Raw genomic sequence first — 17,669 nt, 5'->3', positions numbered from 1 at the left:
TTCTTGCAAGCCTCAAGGCAATGAACCGATGCCTCCTGGATGTCATTTTAATATATATTTTCTGCACAGAAATGAAACCTGAATTGCATATATTGGTATCAGGAAGAGTCATAAATGTTGAAGCTCTGGGAAACAAAAATACCAAATTTGAGACCCACCAGCTGGTTTTACTACAGACAACGATGCAGCCTAGGTCAGAGCCATTTTCTAAAGGCTCAACCTGCTATTCCTGTAAATGAAAATAACTGACATACTGAACTTTATAGCAGATTTCTTGTAAATTGTCTGAATAATCACTCTTGGAACAATATTTGTGCTTTTATTATCCTTGTATGCCATGGGTGGTTTTCTCAGCATTGCAGTTCTCGTATTTCTATGGTTGTTTACTTACCTTCCCTTTAGCAGAAAGGGAATGATCATATGCTGTGGCCTCAATATGACCCAGAAAGAGCATGTTTCAAAAACCACATGCATAATCTTTGTGGAGAACTCACACATGCTGCTACAAGGCACAGAAAACTGGTTTCTTGCTAAATGTCATTTTCTTCTTCCACAGGACAGAAATAGAGTGGCAGAAGAACAGAAAATAATCACAAGCAGCTCAGCCCTCTCCTACATCCTCCTGCATTATTTTGCCATGCCGGAGGTAGGTAGCTGACCCACCTGAGTAGCTCAGGAAGGCTAATTGGCAGGATGACTTTCACAGACCTTGACTTTGCAGACGTTGCAATCAACTGGAAAAACATCTGAAATACTTGAACATGTGAGTGCAGATAAGATATTGTTGTAGTGCAACAATCAGTCTTAAGTCAATCTTAATTGACTGCCCTGTGAGAAGGTCTCCTCTTTCCATTGCATCTCCTGAGGTGAAACCAACTTCATGCAGGGCAGCCCCACTTGCCAAGGCCTGCAGCCCTGCCCTCCTGGACAGCATTTGCACCCCTTGGCTACCACTGCCTCTGGATCAAGAGTGAGCTGCGCTGTGTGTCCCTTGGCTGTATCATGTATGATCATGGTTTGGGTGGTAAAGCCTGATCAGGGGGGATTGCTGGCTGCTAAAGGCACATAACTGCTGAAATGCCATCTCAGTGCATCTTGTGCCTGTGTTCAAAATGGCAATTGTTTTAGTGTCAGTACTGCATAAAGGATGTGGCTTAGAGCAAAGTTCCCCAAAATGCGGGGTGAAAAAGCTCAAGAGGAAACAATGTTATGTCAAGTTACTCTAGCTTTTTCAGATAATAATTAAAATTTTTATTGATCCTCCATCCTTGTGAGACGCCTGAACACTGACCACAATTTCTTAAAATTACATATCTGTCTCTTTTTGCAGCCTTTAAACTTCACAAGTATCTGTCAGTCCCTCCATGAGCCTCAGAGCATCAGGACTTGCCATTTAAGAAGTATTACTGTCCAGAGATCACAGAGAGGAAACTGTCCCCCATGTGTGCCCAACACTGGCAATGAGCAGCTCAGAGCAGTGCAGGTAGCTCACACACATGGATGGCAACACTGGGCAAGCAGTGTGTGAAAAATGAGCTCTTCTCTCTGCAGCAGGGCATTGTCAGCCTAGTGCAAGGGGCGTTGGGCACCGTGGTTGATGATGCTTGGTACCAGAGTGAAACCCTGAAACAGGGCTCATGCATGTATGAGGCGATTATTCACTTTCTCTCCTAGGACACTTAGGCCTGAGACAGCATCAGACATTTAGTATAGACAGCTGTGAGCCTGCATTTTAGTGTGCTATACAAAATAAGCTTGTTTGTATATAAGTTTGTTTTACCATTTCTCTGGCAACCCATTCAATAATGCAGGGAAAACTGCCTCGGCATCTTGAGTGTGAGAGTTGTTAATTTTACAGAACAATCCCTTATATGGGCAGAAATTCAAATATAAATGCATAATGCTGGATCTACTGCACCTACCTGAAAATGTACACTAACTCCATGGCAATTATTCTTGAAAAAAGAATTGGTTGGTTTCAGGGTTTAAAATATTTATAGTAACACATGCAAATTTAAAGCAGGCTGTGCAATCCAGTCATTAGGACTCTATGCACAGGCATCCTGGCAACTGTTTACCTCTCTTATGGACTTGACTTGTTGATGCACTTGAGCAAATCACTTCATTGCTGGTCCTATGTCACACCCAAGAATGTCTGAACTGTTGTTAGACACCACCAGAAAAAGGAGCAATTTGTAAGAAGGTGACAAGTATCTTAATGCAGAAAACACCCCATCAAGAAAACATATATCCTTCTAGGAATTACTGCTTAGAGTGCTTCAGAGAAAATTAATCCTATGCACCAAAACATATCTCCAAATCTCAAGTTGAAAGTCTCAAAAATAACTCATGCAGGTAATAATTATTCTGCATGTGGTGGAAATTTGACCAACTAAAATAATACAGTGAAAAAAATCCTGTCAAAATACAGAAAATACTATGTAGAAAATCTTCTTTTGTATAATTTCTATTCTCTTCATGTCAGAAACATATTGTACCACCAAGTGTCAAATGTGGATAAAAAGACTGAACTCCTCCAAATTGCTTTAGGGTATGTTTCAAAAATTAAACATGCATGGAGTTTTGTAATTTCTGATCACACCGCAATACACAGGGAAGTAAAGACATGAATTAATCTACCCATGAAATTCAATAACATATGTTTACATGATCAAGAATGAGACTCGTGGAAACAGTAAATATATGCTTAGAAAATAATTATAGCTACTGTTGTTTTGACTGACAATGAAATCAGTCTTGCAGTCACCTACTGTTCTTACTCAAGCAGGAAAAAGTAAAATTGCTGATAAACTGGCTTAAACAGAGTAGTGTTAGAAACAGTAGTAAATAAGCAAATGGGAGAAAATACTGAATCAATTACATAGAGATGAAAACCCTCAACAGACATTACTGAGAGAGATATATACATACAGTTATATAGAGAAATATTGATGACCAGATATATCACTTTATGGATATGGAGAGATATATATGCACTTAAATAAGCCACCCTCCCCAGCTGGTTATTGTTTAAAATAAATGTGTAAAATTGTTAATAAATCAGTGTTAGAAAACTGAAAGTACTAAGAATGTGAGACAGGGAAAATTAAGATAAGTGTGAAAATATTTCTAGGGCTGTATGAAGAAAGCTTATAGAATGAGTTAAAAAGTTTAACATAATAACTGTGGGTGGGGTTCTTATATCTCTCTGAGAAATGATACTACTATGATACTTGTACCAAATTCAAGTGCAGGATTGACACCTATAATGCTAATCATTATAAAGGTTAAGCTTCTGGTTTGTACATTTAAAGAATGTTAGATATCATGACCAGTAAAGACATGAAAGAGGATTGTTATTTAAAGACTGATATTCAGAAAAATAAAATAGTCTGGAAAAAAAATTGAATCAAATCAAACCTCTTTAGCAAATAAAGAATTCATACATAATCACATCTACACTCTCAGATATAACCCATAGGAAAGGGATTTGCTTATAAAGAGTATCACATTTTGCAACTTATTCATAGTTGGAACAGAGGATGCATAAAATGGAGTCTGACATAATGCCAGAATGTGTCATAATAATGGCAAACCTACAGTTAGACCATCAAGCCCGCTTGAGACAGGCGTAGAGACAGGCATGTGTGAGCCAACACTAACCCTGGAGCTCTGTGGTTCTCTAATCTAACAGCAGCCCATAACAAAAAGGACATGACATAACTCTGCTACTTTGGCACCTCAGTAATTCAACTTGCTCCTAAAGTTGGATTTTTAATGATTAACAATATTTTTTGCCACTTCTGGTCCCTAAAATTCCATTCTTGTTTTGCTGAACTAACAAAACACGGGCTGCCCAATAAATCAGACCAGTGACGTGCAGTATTGCTCTATAAATCAGCAGTTTTGTTCCTGGATTATCCTGTAGGCATCTGCAAAAGACACTAAAGAGAAAATAAACACATTTTCAGGCTTAAAACGCCTTCAAATAATTCTCAGGTGCTGGAAGAAAATATTTATAGGCATGTTAATTGAAAATGGTGCTGATGTTAGAAGGAGATTTCATCGTAAGACTTATCTCTGAAGGACTGAATGAAAACTGGAAAGAGGGATTGCAGTGTTCTGTATACTTAGAGGCACTACACTAGTTTGATGTTAAAGTTGTCATGGGCTACACTACAGGGTACCACATCTCCAAAACAGGCAATATATTGTTCTGTAATTGTCCTGAATACAAGCATTGACTGCAGTAAGCAGGTGGCAATTATAACTGTGGGATTGATGACTGTGACATCTGTGGCCATGTTCCTCTTCCAGTTAATGCCATTCTATACAGGAAAGATACATTTTTACATGCTATAATGTTTAATTTGAGGGATGTCTGGGGAGTCCAAACACATATGCTTTGAATTCAGTCATTTTTGGACCTGAGGCTACTAGCTAAGTTGTATCCTACTCCACATTGCTCCTGGATGATAATATGAACTGAGAGTCTCAACAACTCATTAAGGCACAGGTGAGCTACATTTAAAGTGTTGAAGCAAGAATTTGTATTGCTTCCCACTCTTTGCTGAGAAATATCTGGATTTTTCCATGTATGCTATTATGGCTACTTAGGAAGACAGGAGCTGCTGTTGTAGCAATATCTCTTTCCTGCTCATTATTTACGAGCCAGTGCCTTATTTTGTCTCTCAAACTTTGGGTTTTTACAACTCAAAGACTGTAAGCTGCAGCCACATTGTAGTGTTTGCAAAATGCCCTGCTCCGAGCAAGTGTGCAGGAACAGGAAGTGCATAGACTGGGCTTCAATTCTTCACTTTGTATCTCACACTTGTCATCTGTGTGCCACCACCAGTTGAGATTTTGTTAGCTGGTATCAGGAAGGAAAAGTATTGTGGGCAACCTAAGTGACTACAATGGCTCGATGAGTTCCCTTCCATTTTTGCATGGGAGATACCTGGGATCTCCAGAGATGAAAAATTACAATGTGAAAAAGACACAATCAGAAACTGAGCTTTTTGAAGAACACCTATCTCCACTGAAGTTGTTTTTGCCTTTCCAGAGTTGTGCTCAAAACATGGAACTCAGATGATGGTGTCATGAAAGAAAGTGGCAATGGCTTACAGATTTCAGTTATGGAATAGTCTTCAGTGAAAATATACACAGCCTTCTTGTACAGCTTTTATCTTGGAATTATCAACCCTAATATAATTAATGCCCAAAGCACTAATTAATTTGTCATACCTATTTTGTATGGCAACGCAAAACCCCTCTCCCTGTGGATCAGTATGCAGGATTCTTGCCACATAATCATTTTTTCTCCATGTAAAAGAAAAGCATTTTCCTCCCAGTGCTGATCACTGATTTCATATCAAATAAATTATAATGCCCACCCTAGCAGTGGGTTTCTGGACAGGCATTAGAAAAGGGCACAAATTAATGACTGTGCTTGTGACTGGCCAACTGCTCCTTTGCTAAGCATTAGGTCCACCTAGTTTATTATTTTCAGGAGCAGGGAGGAATTACTCTCATCCACTCCGTTCCTGCTCTAGCAGACTGGCCAAAAATGAAATCAATATTTCATCTCCCAGGAAGAAAGCAGGGATAGGAAGGTGAGGTTTGTTCTTGTTACTGCAGTGTTACTACAGTGCTGATGCTTTGCAGGAGGTAAAAGAGCCCTCAAGGCTGTGACTGACCTCATGAGATACATGGAAATTCCACTGTAATTCATTGGATTGTAGGATTTCAGGCCTTTCTGCTGTCTGTCACCAGTCTGCTATAGCAGTAGTCTCTGTATGGCTAATTTCCCTCCAACACCCCTTGTAAACTTGTCTCTTTTATGTGTTATTTTTAAGGAATTAAAAAAGTGTAATGCAGGAAGAACCTAATGAAATTTGTGACCTTTACTGGGCCTGTTGCCTCCGCTTGAGGCATGGCACCCCTGATCAGGAACGGCACAGCCACAACACTCTTGCCACTCGGTCCAAGTACTCGCACACACCAATATGGTCGACGGTAAATGGCGTTTATTAACGGTTGGTTAGGGTAATTTATAACGGGTTAACGGTTTAACGGTTAAAGGGGAGGGGCTCTGTCTGCCCATGCCATCGCGATATCTTGCGGCCGGTGCCTGATCTCCCACATTGGGCCTAGTGTCATTTATCCTATTTTTAAATTTTAGATTTTTCTTGATCCAGATAGGATGAGAATGAGCTTATAATTAATTGTGGACATCAACAGACAAGAATATAAGAAATTCCAGTGACTGGATCTTTTTTTCCAAAACTAACTGCTGTATAACAAAAGGAAAGTTTGATTTGTCTACAGAGCAAAGAATCTCTGCCACAATTATTTCTATCAAATAATTGCAGACTGCTATTTTTTCAAGCAAATACCGTGACTAATGAACTAGAGCAATTGCAATTATGTTTGAGAAAAGCTCTATTACCTGACAATTTTGTGGAAAGTTTGTTCTACCTCTTCACTATTTGTGTCCACCCATAAACATGATACAAATTATAGTTTCAAAGCCACAAAAACAGACAATCTTTAATTTCACATTGTGTACCATTTATATAATGTAGCAAATTTTCCATGTCTATAAATGAAAATGCTCTGAAAAGGTAAGGAAGGGAAGACCATGTCTTTCTTCCTTGCATCATTCTGGAAAGGTTTGGCACTGGAGACCTTTTGTTTGTCCTTTTCTCAAAACATAATTTTTTCTTTTTCCAAATAGTCAATGACTGTTTACATGGAGTTGGCTTAAAGAGTGCTCCATGTCTGAGCCATCAGAGCAGTGTTGTGTTTAGAGTGTCTCACCTGTGCCACAATGAGAGCTCAGTGTAGCAGTGGGAACAGGCTGGCACCAGTGTGGAGCGAGGCAGCCCTGCTGGGGCTCATCAGTCACTGTGTGCACACTCCTCTAAGAACAGACAGCAAACCCAGACAAATAAAAGAACACAGTTATAAACCTAATTCTCATGTTTTCAAAAACTAGATCAGCCTAATAACCCCATATGCCCAAAAGGAAGGCCACACCACCACCTGTCCATAAGGAAAATCCGTCTGGATCAAGAAGATATGCTTGTTTATATAATAAATGAGTTTACATTGATTACACAGCTCTGTCCTTCTGCCCCTCTGTCCCACTTTTGCTCACAAGCCCATGCTGTAATCCCACACAGAGCACTGTCTGTCTGATCAGACCAAACTAATGACACTCTGGGCTGGTAGGAGAAGAACAATACATACATATTCTCTCATACACACAGAGTCTAACCATGTGTTTACAAATGGGTTGATTTTTTCACAGCAGTAACAGCATGCACTAAGTACCTCATGTTTTCTGCATTTATATAATGTGAAAAAAAAGGTTTAAAAAATAATTCTGGAATGGAGAAAAGTGAAGATGTTAAATACATCTCAATTCACACAATTGTTTTGAATTGAAGCTGCATACTCCTAACTGAGAGTGAGCTCCCTATTTTACCCACTATAAAGTCAGACTTATTGTTCACAATTACTGTCATCTAGCAAACAACACATACTGCTCTGGAAATGCCACACATCAGGCTGGGAAAGACAGGATTTTATAATTATGTTACAGCAACTAGCAAAGAAAATATTTCATTGCATATTTACTTCTTTAATAGACATAACACTAATATATTATAAACTATAATCAATTTATTATATGTACATATACATATACATATTAGATTTGGGCTCTTCCACATTCATAGCTGTGTACAACGTTGACTTTCACATCTGTCGATAAAGTTCCTATTTGTTTCTAAATAAAACATAAATAAAATAGTTTTCATCCAATTTAATTTTCATTTAGTCCTGATTTATGAGGCACATTGCAGGTACAAGTATGGTAACATGGGAATGCTGCAGCTAAATCAGAGTGTATTATTTCAATTTGTGATGGCAGAGTAAGAACCACGTGCAAATCTGTTTGAACATGATAAGAACAGGAACAAACATTCAGTCTGTGTTTTGCTGGGTATTATCAGCATTTTAATATTATGTGGTAGGCAAACCACTACAATGGAAGCAAGAACAGATGGGGGGAACACTAATGCTTTCCTAGACTGCAGAACACAACTGGATATTGTGCTTCAGTTGTCACCAGGCTCCAACATCTATATATGATCTCACATTCAGCTGATAGGAAAAGTGATGAAAAATAGTATTTTAATAAATTAAAATGACATCATTCATGCTGCAAGTGAGGACCATCATCCCCCTTAGTAAGTCCATGTCATCAGCTATGAGATTCAGGTGCAATGGAATCAATGGAGAAACACCAAACTTAGAGGTATTTTAAATACAGGGGAGAGAAAGATCTCTCAGCTCCTTTTCTAGAACACTAATGGAAAAAAAAATCAAACTTGTGCTTAAAAAATATTACCAAAGCAACAGCTGTGCTGTAGGATATTTATTCTGAAATTTGTTCTTAACATCTGCACTTGCATTCCCAACTGCTATCTCAACAGAGCAAGATATGTCACCCTATATATAAAAAGGGTTGCTTGAGTATACAGTGCAATAAAAAAAAAATTATATCTTGTATCTTAAAAACTATAGCAATATGTAACCAGATTTCTCAGAAAGTATCTTGTGAAGCCTGGCAGTCAGGCTCATAAAAGAGACCAGAGTCAGGGTTGGAGCCAGCCCTGACAAGCTTGCAGTCCTACAGGTGGACAGAGGTCAGACAGGGAGAAGCCAGCCAGAGATTCAAGCCTTTATATCAGCCATTTGTTAAAGAAGTGGTCATGTGTGAAGTTACACAGGGTCTGACAGCTTCCCAGAAATATGTCATGAAAGTATGATACCCTTTATGAAAGCTTTGAACCTCTGATGGCAGATCTGGCTCTAAAAATACAATGTGGGAAAAGTCCTGCAGAGAGGAATAAAGGAAGAAAACAATCTGAAGAAAAGACTGGAGCCTTTACTGGAGCAAGGGGAGCAAGGTAAGAGAGGAGATCAGAATGCTGAACAAGATGGAGCTACAAAGACCTTCAAGACAAAGATGAGGCTTTTAATGTGATTGAGGAAACAGGGGAAAGGAGAAACAGTGGCAGATGCTGGAGAGTGTTGTGTTTTGAGTGAGGAGGAGTGAAGAGATACAATTCCCAGTGAGACTGCAAGGAAAGAAGTTATATCAAGTGAGGAAAGATGCCCAAACGACTGTGGGTATAGTTAAAATGTATTTAACTGAGAGGAGGGGAGGATCAGAAAGACTTTCACAGCCGAGCCGGGATGTAGTGGCCGGAGGAGCTTCCTTCAGTCGGGAGTCTGAGTGACAGCATGGAGCAGTTGTCAATAGTGACAGATTAAAGGCAGCAGCGAGAGGATTAAGGGCAAGAAATAAGAAGCTTGGTGGCACTAGTGTGTTACACCTGAGCTGCCAGGGAGCCATTCACTGCCATGTCAGGGATGTTCTGCGTCACAGCACAGGACACACAGCACAAGGATAGAGTGGATTCATGGCTCCCCAGTGAAAAACTAGTAACTGGAATAGCTTGAGAAGCTCTCCAGGATTAACACATAAAGTGTGTTGAGCTCTAGACCACAAACTCTTTCCTTCAGAACAAATATCTCTCTGGCCTATGCTGTGGACCAGCTCTGTGGACTGCCTGGATTCCTCCCAGATACCTTCAGTTTAATATCACCTCTGGCAAGCATCCTTTTTAGAGTGTAAAACAGTTTCTGCAGTTTATATTTAAAGCATGCACATGTGTGCAAGGTCTTCACTATTGACCAGGAAAATGGAGATTGCTCTGTTAGACTCCTGTATCTAAGATTTTTGAGCCTTCAAAGTCTTGGCAATCCATACAGCTTCAGCATATTTGATCTACCAGTTTCTTCTCTTACAGTTTTTGATTTTGCAAAATTTACATGAATATTTTCACCTCAAGACTTTTTTTGACTTGTGTTTTTGTATTAATTGAATTTCAGTCTAAGGAACGCAAAAGCTTTTTTCAAAAAATATACCAAGAATAATGTTAATAATTTTGCTGTGATCCAACTCCCACTTTTCCTGGTTTATTTTCACCTAGGTTCTCCAACATAAGCAAGATGGATTTTGTTTCCTATTATGAGTCTTCTATTTTACTTATAACTGAAAATGGATCAGACACTCAACAGTTATATAGGAAAACAATTTACCTGCACCACATCTTTTATATTAAATACTAAGAAAATGTGAATTACAACAAAGTTCATGAAGTACTTTAAAAATTTGAATGCATATATATATGCCATATGCATATATTCCTGCATATAGCAGGAAATCGTATTATAGGATATTCCAATAAGGCATGTTTTATTAGCTAGTAACTAAAAAGAAATAATTTGTTAAAAATTGATAAATGAACAGAATCAAATAGTCAGAAAGAGAATTAAGCAAACTTGTTCCTCATTCAGAGAAATAAAATTAGCAATATTTCCATGTCTTAATCTGCCCTATGGAGGGCGTGCTTTTAAGACATGCAACATATAAATAAGCATTAGTCAATATAATCCTAATATTTGTCCCCACAATCAGGCTTAAAAAATAAAATTGTCCCATTCTTTTCAGAATAACTTGAAAACCTGAATTAATTTAGAATTAACAAGCAGTGTTATATAGGGAAACACACTTGATATAGCTGTCATTATTCTCTTCATTATGAACAAAGGCTAAACTGACACTTCTCCCATTCCACTCTCCAAATATCAGCCACCCAGAGGTTAATGGCTGGCAGCAACACCCCTGTTGAGGGGAGCAATCTCATACCTACCTGCAAATAGTACCCAATACAAGAGTTCTCATGACCTGATTGCATTAGGAGTTAAAATGTTTGTGTCTGCAATTTACATAAAAGTATAGCAGATTTTAATTTCCGTGCCAGAAAGAGAGATGGGTTGAAAGTGAGGATAATGCCAGACAGGGAGAATAGTGTCAGATGAATACCTATGTCTTTTCTGTCCTACTAGAAAGAGTGGAACACCAGCTGCCAGGCAGTGTCCCTACCCAGCATGGACCAGGCAGCTTCACACTTTGCATTTAGATTAGCAGCTGCAGCAAAAACCTCTTCAGGCAAATCTGGAGCTGCCATTTCCACAAAGGGTGCAAAGAACCCACTAACCAATAATAGAATATAATGTCATTCTAATAACAGAAATTTTACAATGCAGTCAGCTTAGTAGAGAAGGCCAACTACTTACAAACACAGTAAAAATTGTCTGTATTGCCTGTAGTTCTGTAAGGAAGAACAGTTAACAGCAGTTATTGAGAAATTGTTTCAGAGTACATCTCTGCTGCTTCTTCACTCCTGGAAACCAGGTGTACACTCCTGGGGATACCAGGAATACCCCTGGGAAGAGTGTCACTGACATACAAACTCATCAGTTTTGCTTGGTAAGAAGGACAAAAAATCCTAAAACTCAGCCTAGGATCCCAGGAGACAACATAAGCAGGGATGAGATTGGCAAATGAATGAGCATCAGTTTAAAAAAAATCAAATCTATGTCTCAGTAAAAAGGGATACAGACAAAGACTATAAATATTTTATATGTAATTGGCTCTACATTTTAACTGTAACTGCAGTGATTGCTGAATCTTGTAATTCTGAACCAGGACTGTCCCTGCAGACAGGCACTGATTAATAATACCATCCTCTGAAATTTGAGCTGCAGAGACCTTCAGACTTCAAGAACATTTTAAACTGAATTTATGTGTCCTTCCTAGTTCACTGAGCTCACTGTTCCATTGTGTCACATTTGCTCACAAGAGAAGACTTGACACCATAACTGGCTGACATTTTTCCTGTTTTCTTGTGGCACATTGACATAACATTTGGAAAAAATTGTGATTTTGAGCAAAAAAATTTATTACGTGGAAATGGTCACTCTGATCATACATGAGGAAAAATCTATGTCCCCTGGAGAACTGTATGTCTTTGCCATTGCCATTTATGCTTCTATTTACAGTCCCCATTTTTCACCTGATCTCATTATCAGTGTATAACAGTGGTACTCTAGTAATGAGACTAAAATATATCCTCATCAAGAGGCTGAGTCAGACTTTAATGTGTTTTTGAGAGAGATCCCCACAGCCAGATCATTTCCATTGTTTAGGAATATTTATAAATGGCTGAAAAACTCCTCCCATGTCTTCACTGACTTAACGTGGTCCAAAGCACAGATGATGGCGAGTTCTGAAATCCTGATCTTCTCATAAAGCCTTCAAGATCACTGTTAGGAGATGAGCATTGGAAATTAGCATCTCTGCCAGAGGGTCACAGATAACATGACTCAAGCCTATTAAATTTGTGTCAAGTAGATATAAACTGAAGTATAATATGTTGTCCAACTGCTATTTTCACTTCCTTAAAGTTTCATTTTTACTATTTTTAGGCATAATCCCTATAAAGTAAAACTCCCAAGAGATCCATGTACTTTTGTTGCCAGATCGAGTCAGTCTGACTGGACTCTCTGTCCATCTCCAGGAGCAAAGGAAGCAAAGTTATGGTACTTCAAGCAGAAACGCTTGTGCTGGAGACATTTCTTCCCTTGGCAAGCAAGATAAGCATGGAATCCCACAGGAAGTATCAGGTTTCTGCTGAGCATACAGTAAAAAGACTTTACTGCTTAGACATTTTAAGGTAGATATATCAGGTTACAGAGGCCATGGGTTCTCAGCACTCTCTTGTATTGTGTGGTAGTTCTGCCACTGGAAAATCCCCTTCTTCAGTTCTAGAGACAAAGCTCTCCCTCCTCATCCTCCATGTGGTCAACCCTGACACTCTAAATGATGGGAAACATGAGTCTTGTCTTCCTATTTTCTGACAGATTAAATAGATAAGAACAACAATAAAATAGGTGGCAGAGGCCAGCAAGATTGTCAGCAGGTCGTAATTTCTATAACCAAGTAAAAGAGAGAATATGTCATCACAAGAAGGTTACTGAACAAGGCTGACTCTCTTCCTTGTAACTTCAGCTGGGGATGTGCTGCGTATCCCACCTCTGTCCCAGGCACTCCCAGGCAGGTGATTAATGAATAGAGCTGAAGGATAAGTTAAGAGCTTTGCCATGGACTATGGAGGCTGCAACCACAAATCCAATATCCCACAGAAAATTATAGAAAAATATCCCATAGAAAAATCTTTCAAAAGGATTATGACAAGGAGTAGAGGGAGGGCGATACCATCTAGAGAACAAGACTAAATACAATAAACAGGCTTTGTGCAGAAAGCCGAGTGGAGCAGCCCCTGCTCTGGAGGCTCTATCCGGGCTCCTGACACTAGGTGTCATTGGCCCTGCACCTCCTGGGCACCGGGGCCAGCTCCGGCGGCACGGCTGCCCTGGTGCCTTGCTGACAGGGACCTCTCACTCGCAATGCTTGGGAATAGAAACCTTCTGTTCTTGTTGCTGGAAATACTTTTGCTCTCTTCTTCAGCCTGTTTTTAGCACTATTGTTTCAGATGCAGACTGATGCATAAAGAGAGAGGGTCGGTCATGGAGGGAGGCTCAGTTCCTTGAGCCAGAAGGGAAAACATGCTGCAATTCTGCCCTTACACCATGTTGAGATATATACATACACATATACATATAGCCTTTGCATTATGTTGAGATATATATGTGGTGGTGTTCACAGGGGTCCCAGGACAAGGGAAGAGATGAGAATCTTGACTCCATGTTTCAGAAGGCTGATTTATTATTTTATGATTTATATTATATTAAAACTGTACTAAAAGAATAGAAGAAAGGATTTCATCAGAAGGCTAGCAAGGAATAGAAAGGAATGGAATCATAATAAACTCCTGTGACTGACCAGAGAGTCCTAGACAGCGGAACTGTGATTGGCCATTAATCAAGAACAACCACATGAGACCAATCAAAGATGCACCTGTTGCATTCCACAGCAGCAAATAATTATTGTTTACATTTTGTTTCTGAGGCTTCTCAGCTTCTCATGAAAAATACTTTTGCTTGGATTTTTCTCCTAAAATATGTCCGTGACATATATACATACATATACATATGCACCTTGTATACATACATATATATACACACACGCACATATACAAGCTGCATGTGGGCAGGTATCTCTGCCTGTTCACATCACAGGCAGGAAGGTTGGAAGGGCCTCCCATTGCTCCAGTTCCACTTGTGCTGCTGTTGGGGCGGCTGGAGAAGCACAGGGCAGTGTCCTCTCACACTCAGCATGCTTTGCGTTTTTCTCTGAGAGTGATGAAAGACTTCCTTCAGTCACAGCACCATTTTGGTGATATGCAGGGTTGCACCTTTATCTTCCTCCAGCAAAGTGCAAAGGAAATTCTCCTGTCTTCTCTCATACTGACCCAGATGTAGCCAGGGGATGTGGAAATAGTGTATTAAGGTTACATCAAAAACACTGGTGAATTAAAAATAAAAAACAGTCCTACACAGGTGGAAGGTGGATGAATGTTAAAGAGAAGAAAAAAATTAAATTAATGAGTATCCGATTTATCTGGTACCTTCTCAATAATGTTTTTCTAAGAAGGTAGAAAAAAGTGATGTGTAGATGAATAGAGAACTACTATCTCCAGGAAATATTTGCATTGAATCCTCGAGGACCAGAGGTTGTCATTTACTCCAATACGGAGAATTTATATATTTAGAAAATCTGGTCTTACAAACCATAGAAGGGGAGGGGAGGAGGATGTTGAGAGCAGCTTTCAATTCACAAGCTGCTCTGAGATCCAGGTCCATGCTCTTGTGTTTGCCTTAGTTTTGGATAGCCTGGCACATACTTCTGCTATCACAAGAATAGAATGCCACAAGTCCTTAGTTCCCCTGTGCCTTTATCCCTCTGTATGAATCGGTGAGAGCACAACTACTTTTTCATCTTTGTCTCTGTCTCCATCTGTCTGAGCCTCTCACTGTCGGTGTGTGGTATCCAAAGCTGCTGATCGGGGTTTCTCCTCACAGCGATGACACAGATAGATAGTCAAAATCATTAGAGTGCTCAGGTAAATCTCCATGAGTGGTTTCAGAGGTTCAGGACTGCCATCTGCAGTTTTTAGCTGCAGTTCTAGCTGTTTTCAAGAATTAGGTTTCTCATAAATCAGATGTCCCCAGAAGCTATTGTTCTCAGGGACCACTGAACCACTTGTAAGAAAAATTCCAAGTTGTCTATGATCTGCTTAACGGGCATAATCTGCCACATATGTCCATTTTCAAATAAATTGTATAGAGACAAAGGAGGCATTCTTCATCTGTAACAGTGTATTTTTCCATTTTGCCTCTGGATAGTTTTCCCTAAAATTGTGACAATCTCATTATGCTCTTGCTGATTTTTCAGAAGGACTCCTTCTTTTACTAATTTATTAATGTTCCTTGATCTACAAGCAGCACAGCAGAACAGTATTTTGGCAGCATCTCAAAATATATCTTTAGTTTCATGATGTTTATTTTTATTCTTTTATTCTCAAAATAATCCTTATGCCATAGTGTACCTTTTTGTGTAACATTAAATATTTCCTAAAAAGGATTTTTTCCTTTTGGTTCAATGATGCAAACCCACAATGTTGACCCATATAAAGATGGACAACATTAACTTTGCCAGATCTGAAGTGCTGGCAGTCTTCTTCACTCATTTCTGTAGCTAAGTGAAGGGATCTAGTAAACTTCTCCTCTCCAGCCTCACTACCTATTCCCAGGAAGGTACAAGAGCAATCATCATGGGGACTTCTTGCTTCACAGGAATGAATCAGCTTAACCAACAGGATTTGTTTTCATATATTCTATCTGATTTGCTGTAGAGATTCTGGTTTGCTAGAACAAAATGTCATGGTAACACAGTTGAACACTCATGTTTCCCCCAGCCTTAAAGAAGAACCATTGTGAACTTTCTTCTGCTTCCTTCAGAGAGGCCAAATAATTCGCCTTCCATGCAAGGCGACAGGCTGCACTTCCTGCACTTCCTGCACTTCAGGTGTGGTTCCCGAGAGTGGAACACTCAGCCCCTGCAGTGCTGCAGGGAACATGACTGACCTGACCTGAACACCAGGAAGAAATCTTGTGTTTCCAGCCTGCTGTGCTTTGCTGCCAGGAGTACAAGACAGCTACATGCCTACTCAGGAGTGCCTACAGAAGCCATGGCCCAGAACACTGAGGGAAAACCTGTTCCCTCAAATTTACAGTGACCTCATGGCAGAATTGCTGCTTCCCAAACTGCTCACTCAGGGCTGTGTTCTTGGCACTTGCCTGGTTCAGACACACTTCGTGTTCTTGAATCATCTGCATTTCTCAGCACCCTTGCTCACAGGCAGACAGTTCTGCTGGGGTGAAGTTAATATTGCATGACTCCTTTCTAAAGGGGACAAAAAAAGGAGAAAAAACCCTCCTTCCTCCTTTTATTTTTAGACAATGGCACAGCTTAAATGATCCTGGACTCATTTCTGCATCAACTGACACTTCCTATTAATCTCACAGATCTGTGGGGGAAACACTTCTTAAAAATTAAAAGAACTCAGTATCGCTGGTAGAAATGCGCGGGAAGCAAGATGAAACCAAAGTCAGAAGCAAGACCTGCTTCTCCCTGCTGCCTGCTTGCCTGTCAGCATCACCTCTGCCCACTCCTGCAGAGAAGTCAGGATTTCTGATATGTGGGAGGCTTCTCAGATAGCGTCTGTCTAAAATGAAACACCAAATAATGCTGATACACAGCATGTAGGACTGTGTTCATTTGGTCCTTTTCCAATAATGCTAAATAAAAAATCATGCATTCACAGTCAGACTATACCATATATAACTGCTCATTTAACAATGATTCATCTTTCTTAGAAAATACAAAACATGCTGTTTGCCATGACTTGGAAAACAAAAAAGGCATGCCGTCAAGTACAGGGAAACGCACCAAAGGTTACATTATTAGTCCCCATTGAATGCAAAAGCTCACTTTGAGAAAGGGAAAAGGCATTTTGAGAAAACAAAAAGAAAAACACACAAAGATATTGAAAAGAAGTTAAGATCAAAAAACAAAAAAAATTTTAAAAACCCCAGAAACACAGGACATTTACGGATTTTAAAAAAAGGTCTGTGAGGAAATGAGCAGCAGTGCACAGGACCAAAACATGACAAAACTAACCTCAAAGATGTTGCAAAAGCAAGGCAAAAAGTCACGGAGGAAGACACAACTTGGAGGGGAAGATATAAGGGATATGGCATGGATATTCAAAAAAAAACAGACAAAAAGGTTCCGCAAAGAAAAAGTCCATCAAAAACCAGACGATATGCCAACAAGTGCAGGCACATGAAGTAAAGCTTGCCAAAACAGATCCCTGCTGAAGACCAAAACAGAAAAGAAGGACTTAAAAAAACTCTGAAAGGGAGATACCATCACTTGAAATGCAATTGGAGGAGAAAAATAAATTGGGGAAATTTAGTGACTACAAGGAAATGGACAGGGTTTATATCAGGTGCAGCGCAAAAAACCAAAACAGGCCAAAACTAAGCTCAGAGATGTTGCAAAAGCAGGGGAAAAAGTCACGGAGGAAGACACAACTTGAAGGGGAAGGTATCAGGGACAATGCGTGGATACTTCAAAAACCAAATAGGCAAAAATCTTCCCCAATATCAGAGTCATCAAAAGACAGGCCATATGCCATCAAGTGCAGGCACCTGCAGGAATG

General features: G+C 39.6%; 1 protein-coding gene across 1 annotated transcript in view; it reads left to right on the top strand.

Annotated features, from left to right (window-relative positions):
- Nucleotides 1-6,019: 6,019 nt before the first annotated feature.
- Nucleotides 6,020-17,669, top strand: part of WDR1 (WD repeat domain 1) — a 51,678-nt gene continuing 40,028 nt past the window's right edge. The window contains exon 1 of the mRNA XM_014307633.1: nucleotides 6,020-6,035. Within this exon, the coding sequence (XP_014163108.1) occupies nucleotides 6,020-6,035 (16 nt within the window). The remainder of the gene's footprint in view (nucleotides 6,036-17,669) is intronic.

Source organism: Geospiza fortis, unplaced genomic scaffold (genome assembly GCF_000277835.1).
Source record: "Geospiza fortis unplaced genomic scaffold, GeoFor_1.0 scaffold40, whole genome shotgun sequence".
Classification (NCBI taxonomy): Eukaryota; Metazoa; Chordata; class Aves; order Passeriformes; family Thraupidae; genus Geospiza; species Geospiza fortis.
Note: the sequence above shows the minus strand (reverse complement) of the source record. Positions and strands in the feature narration are given on the sequence as shown.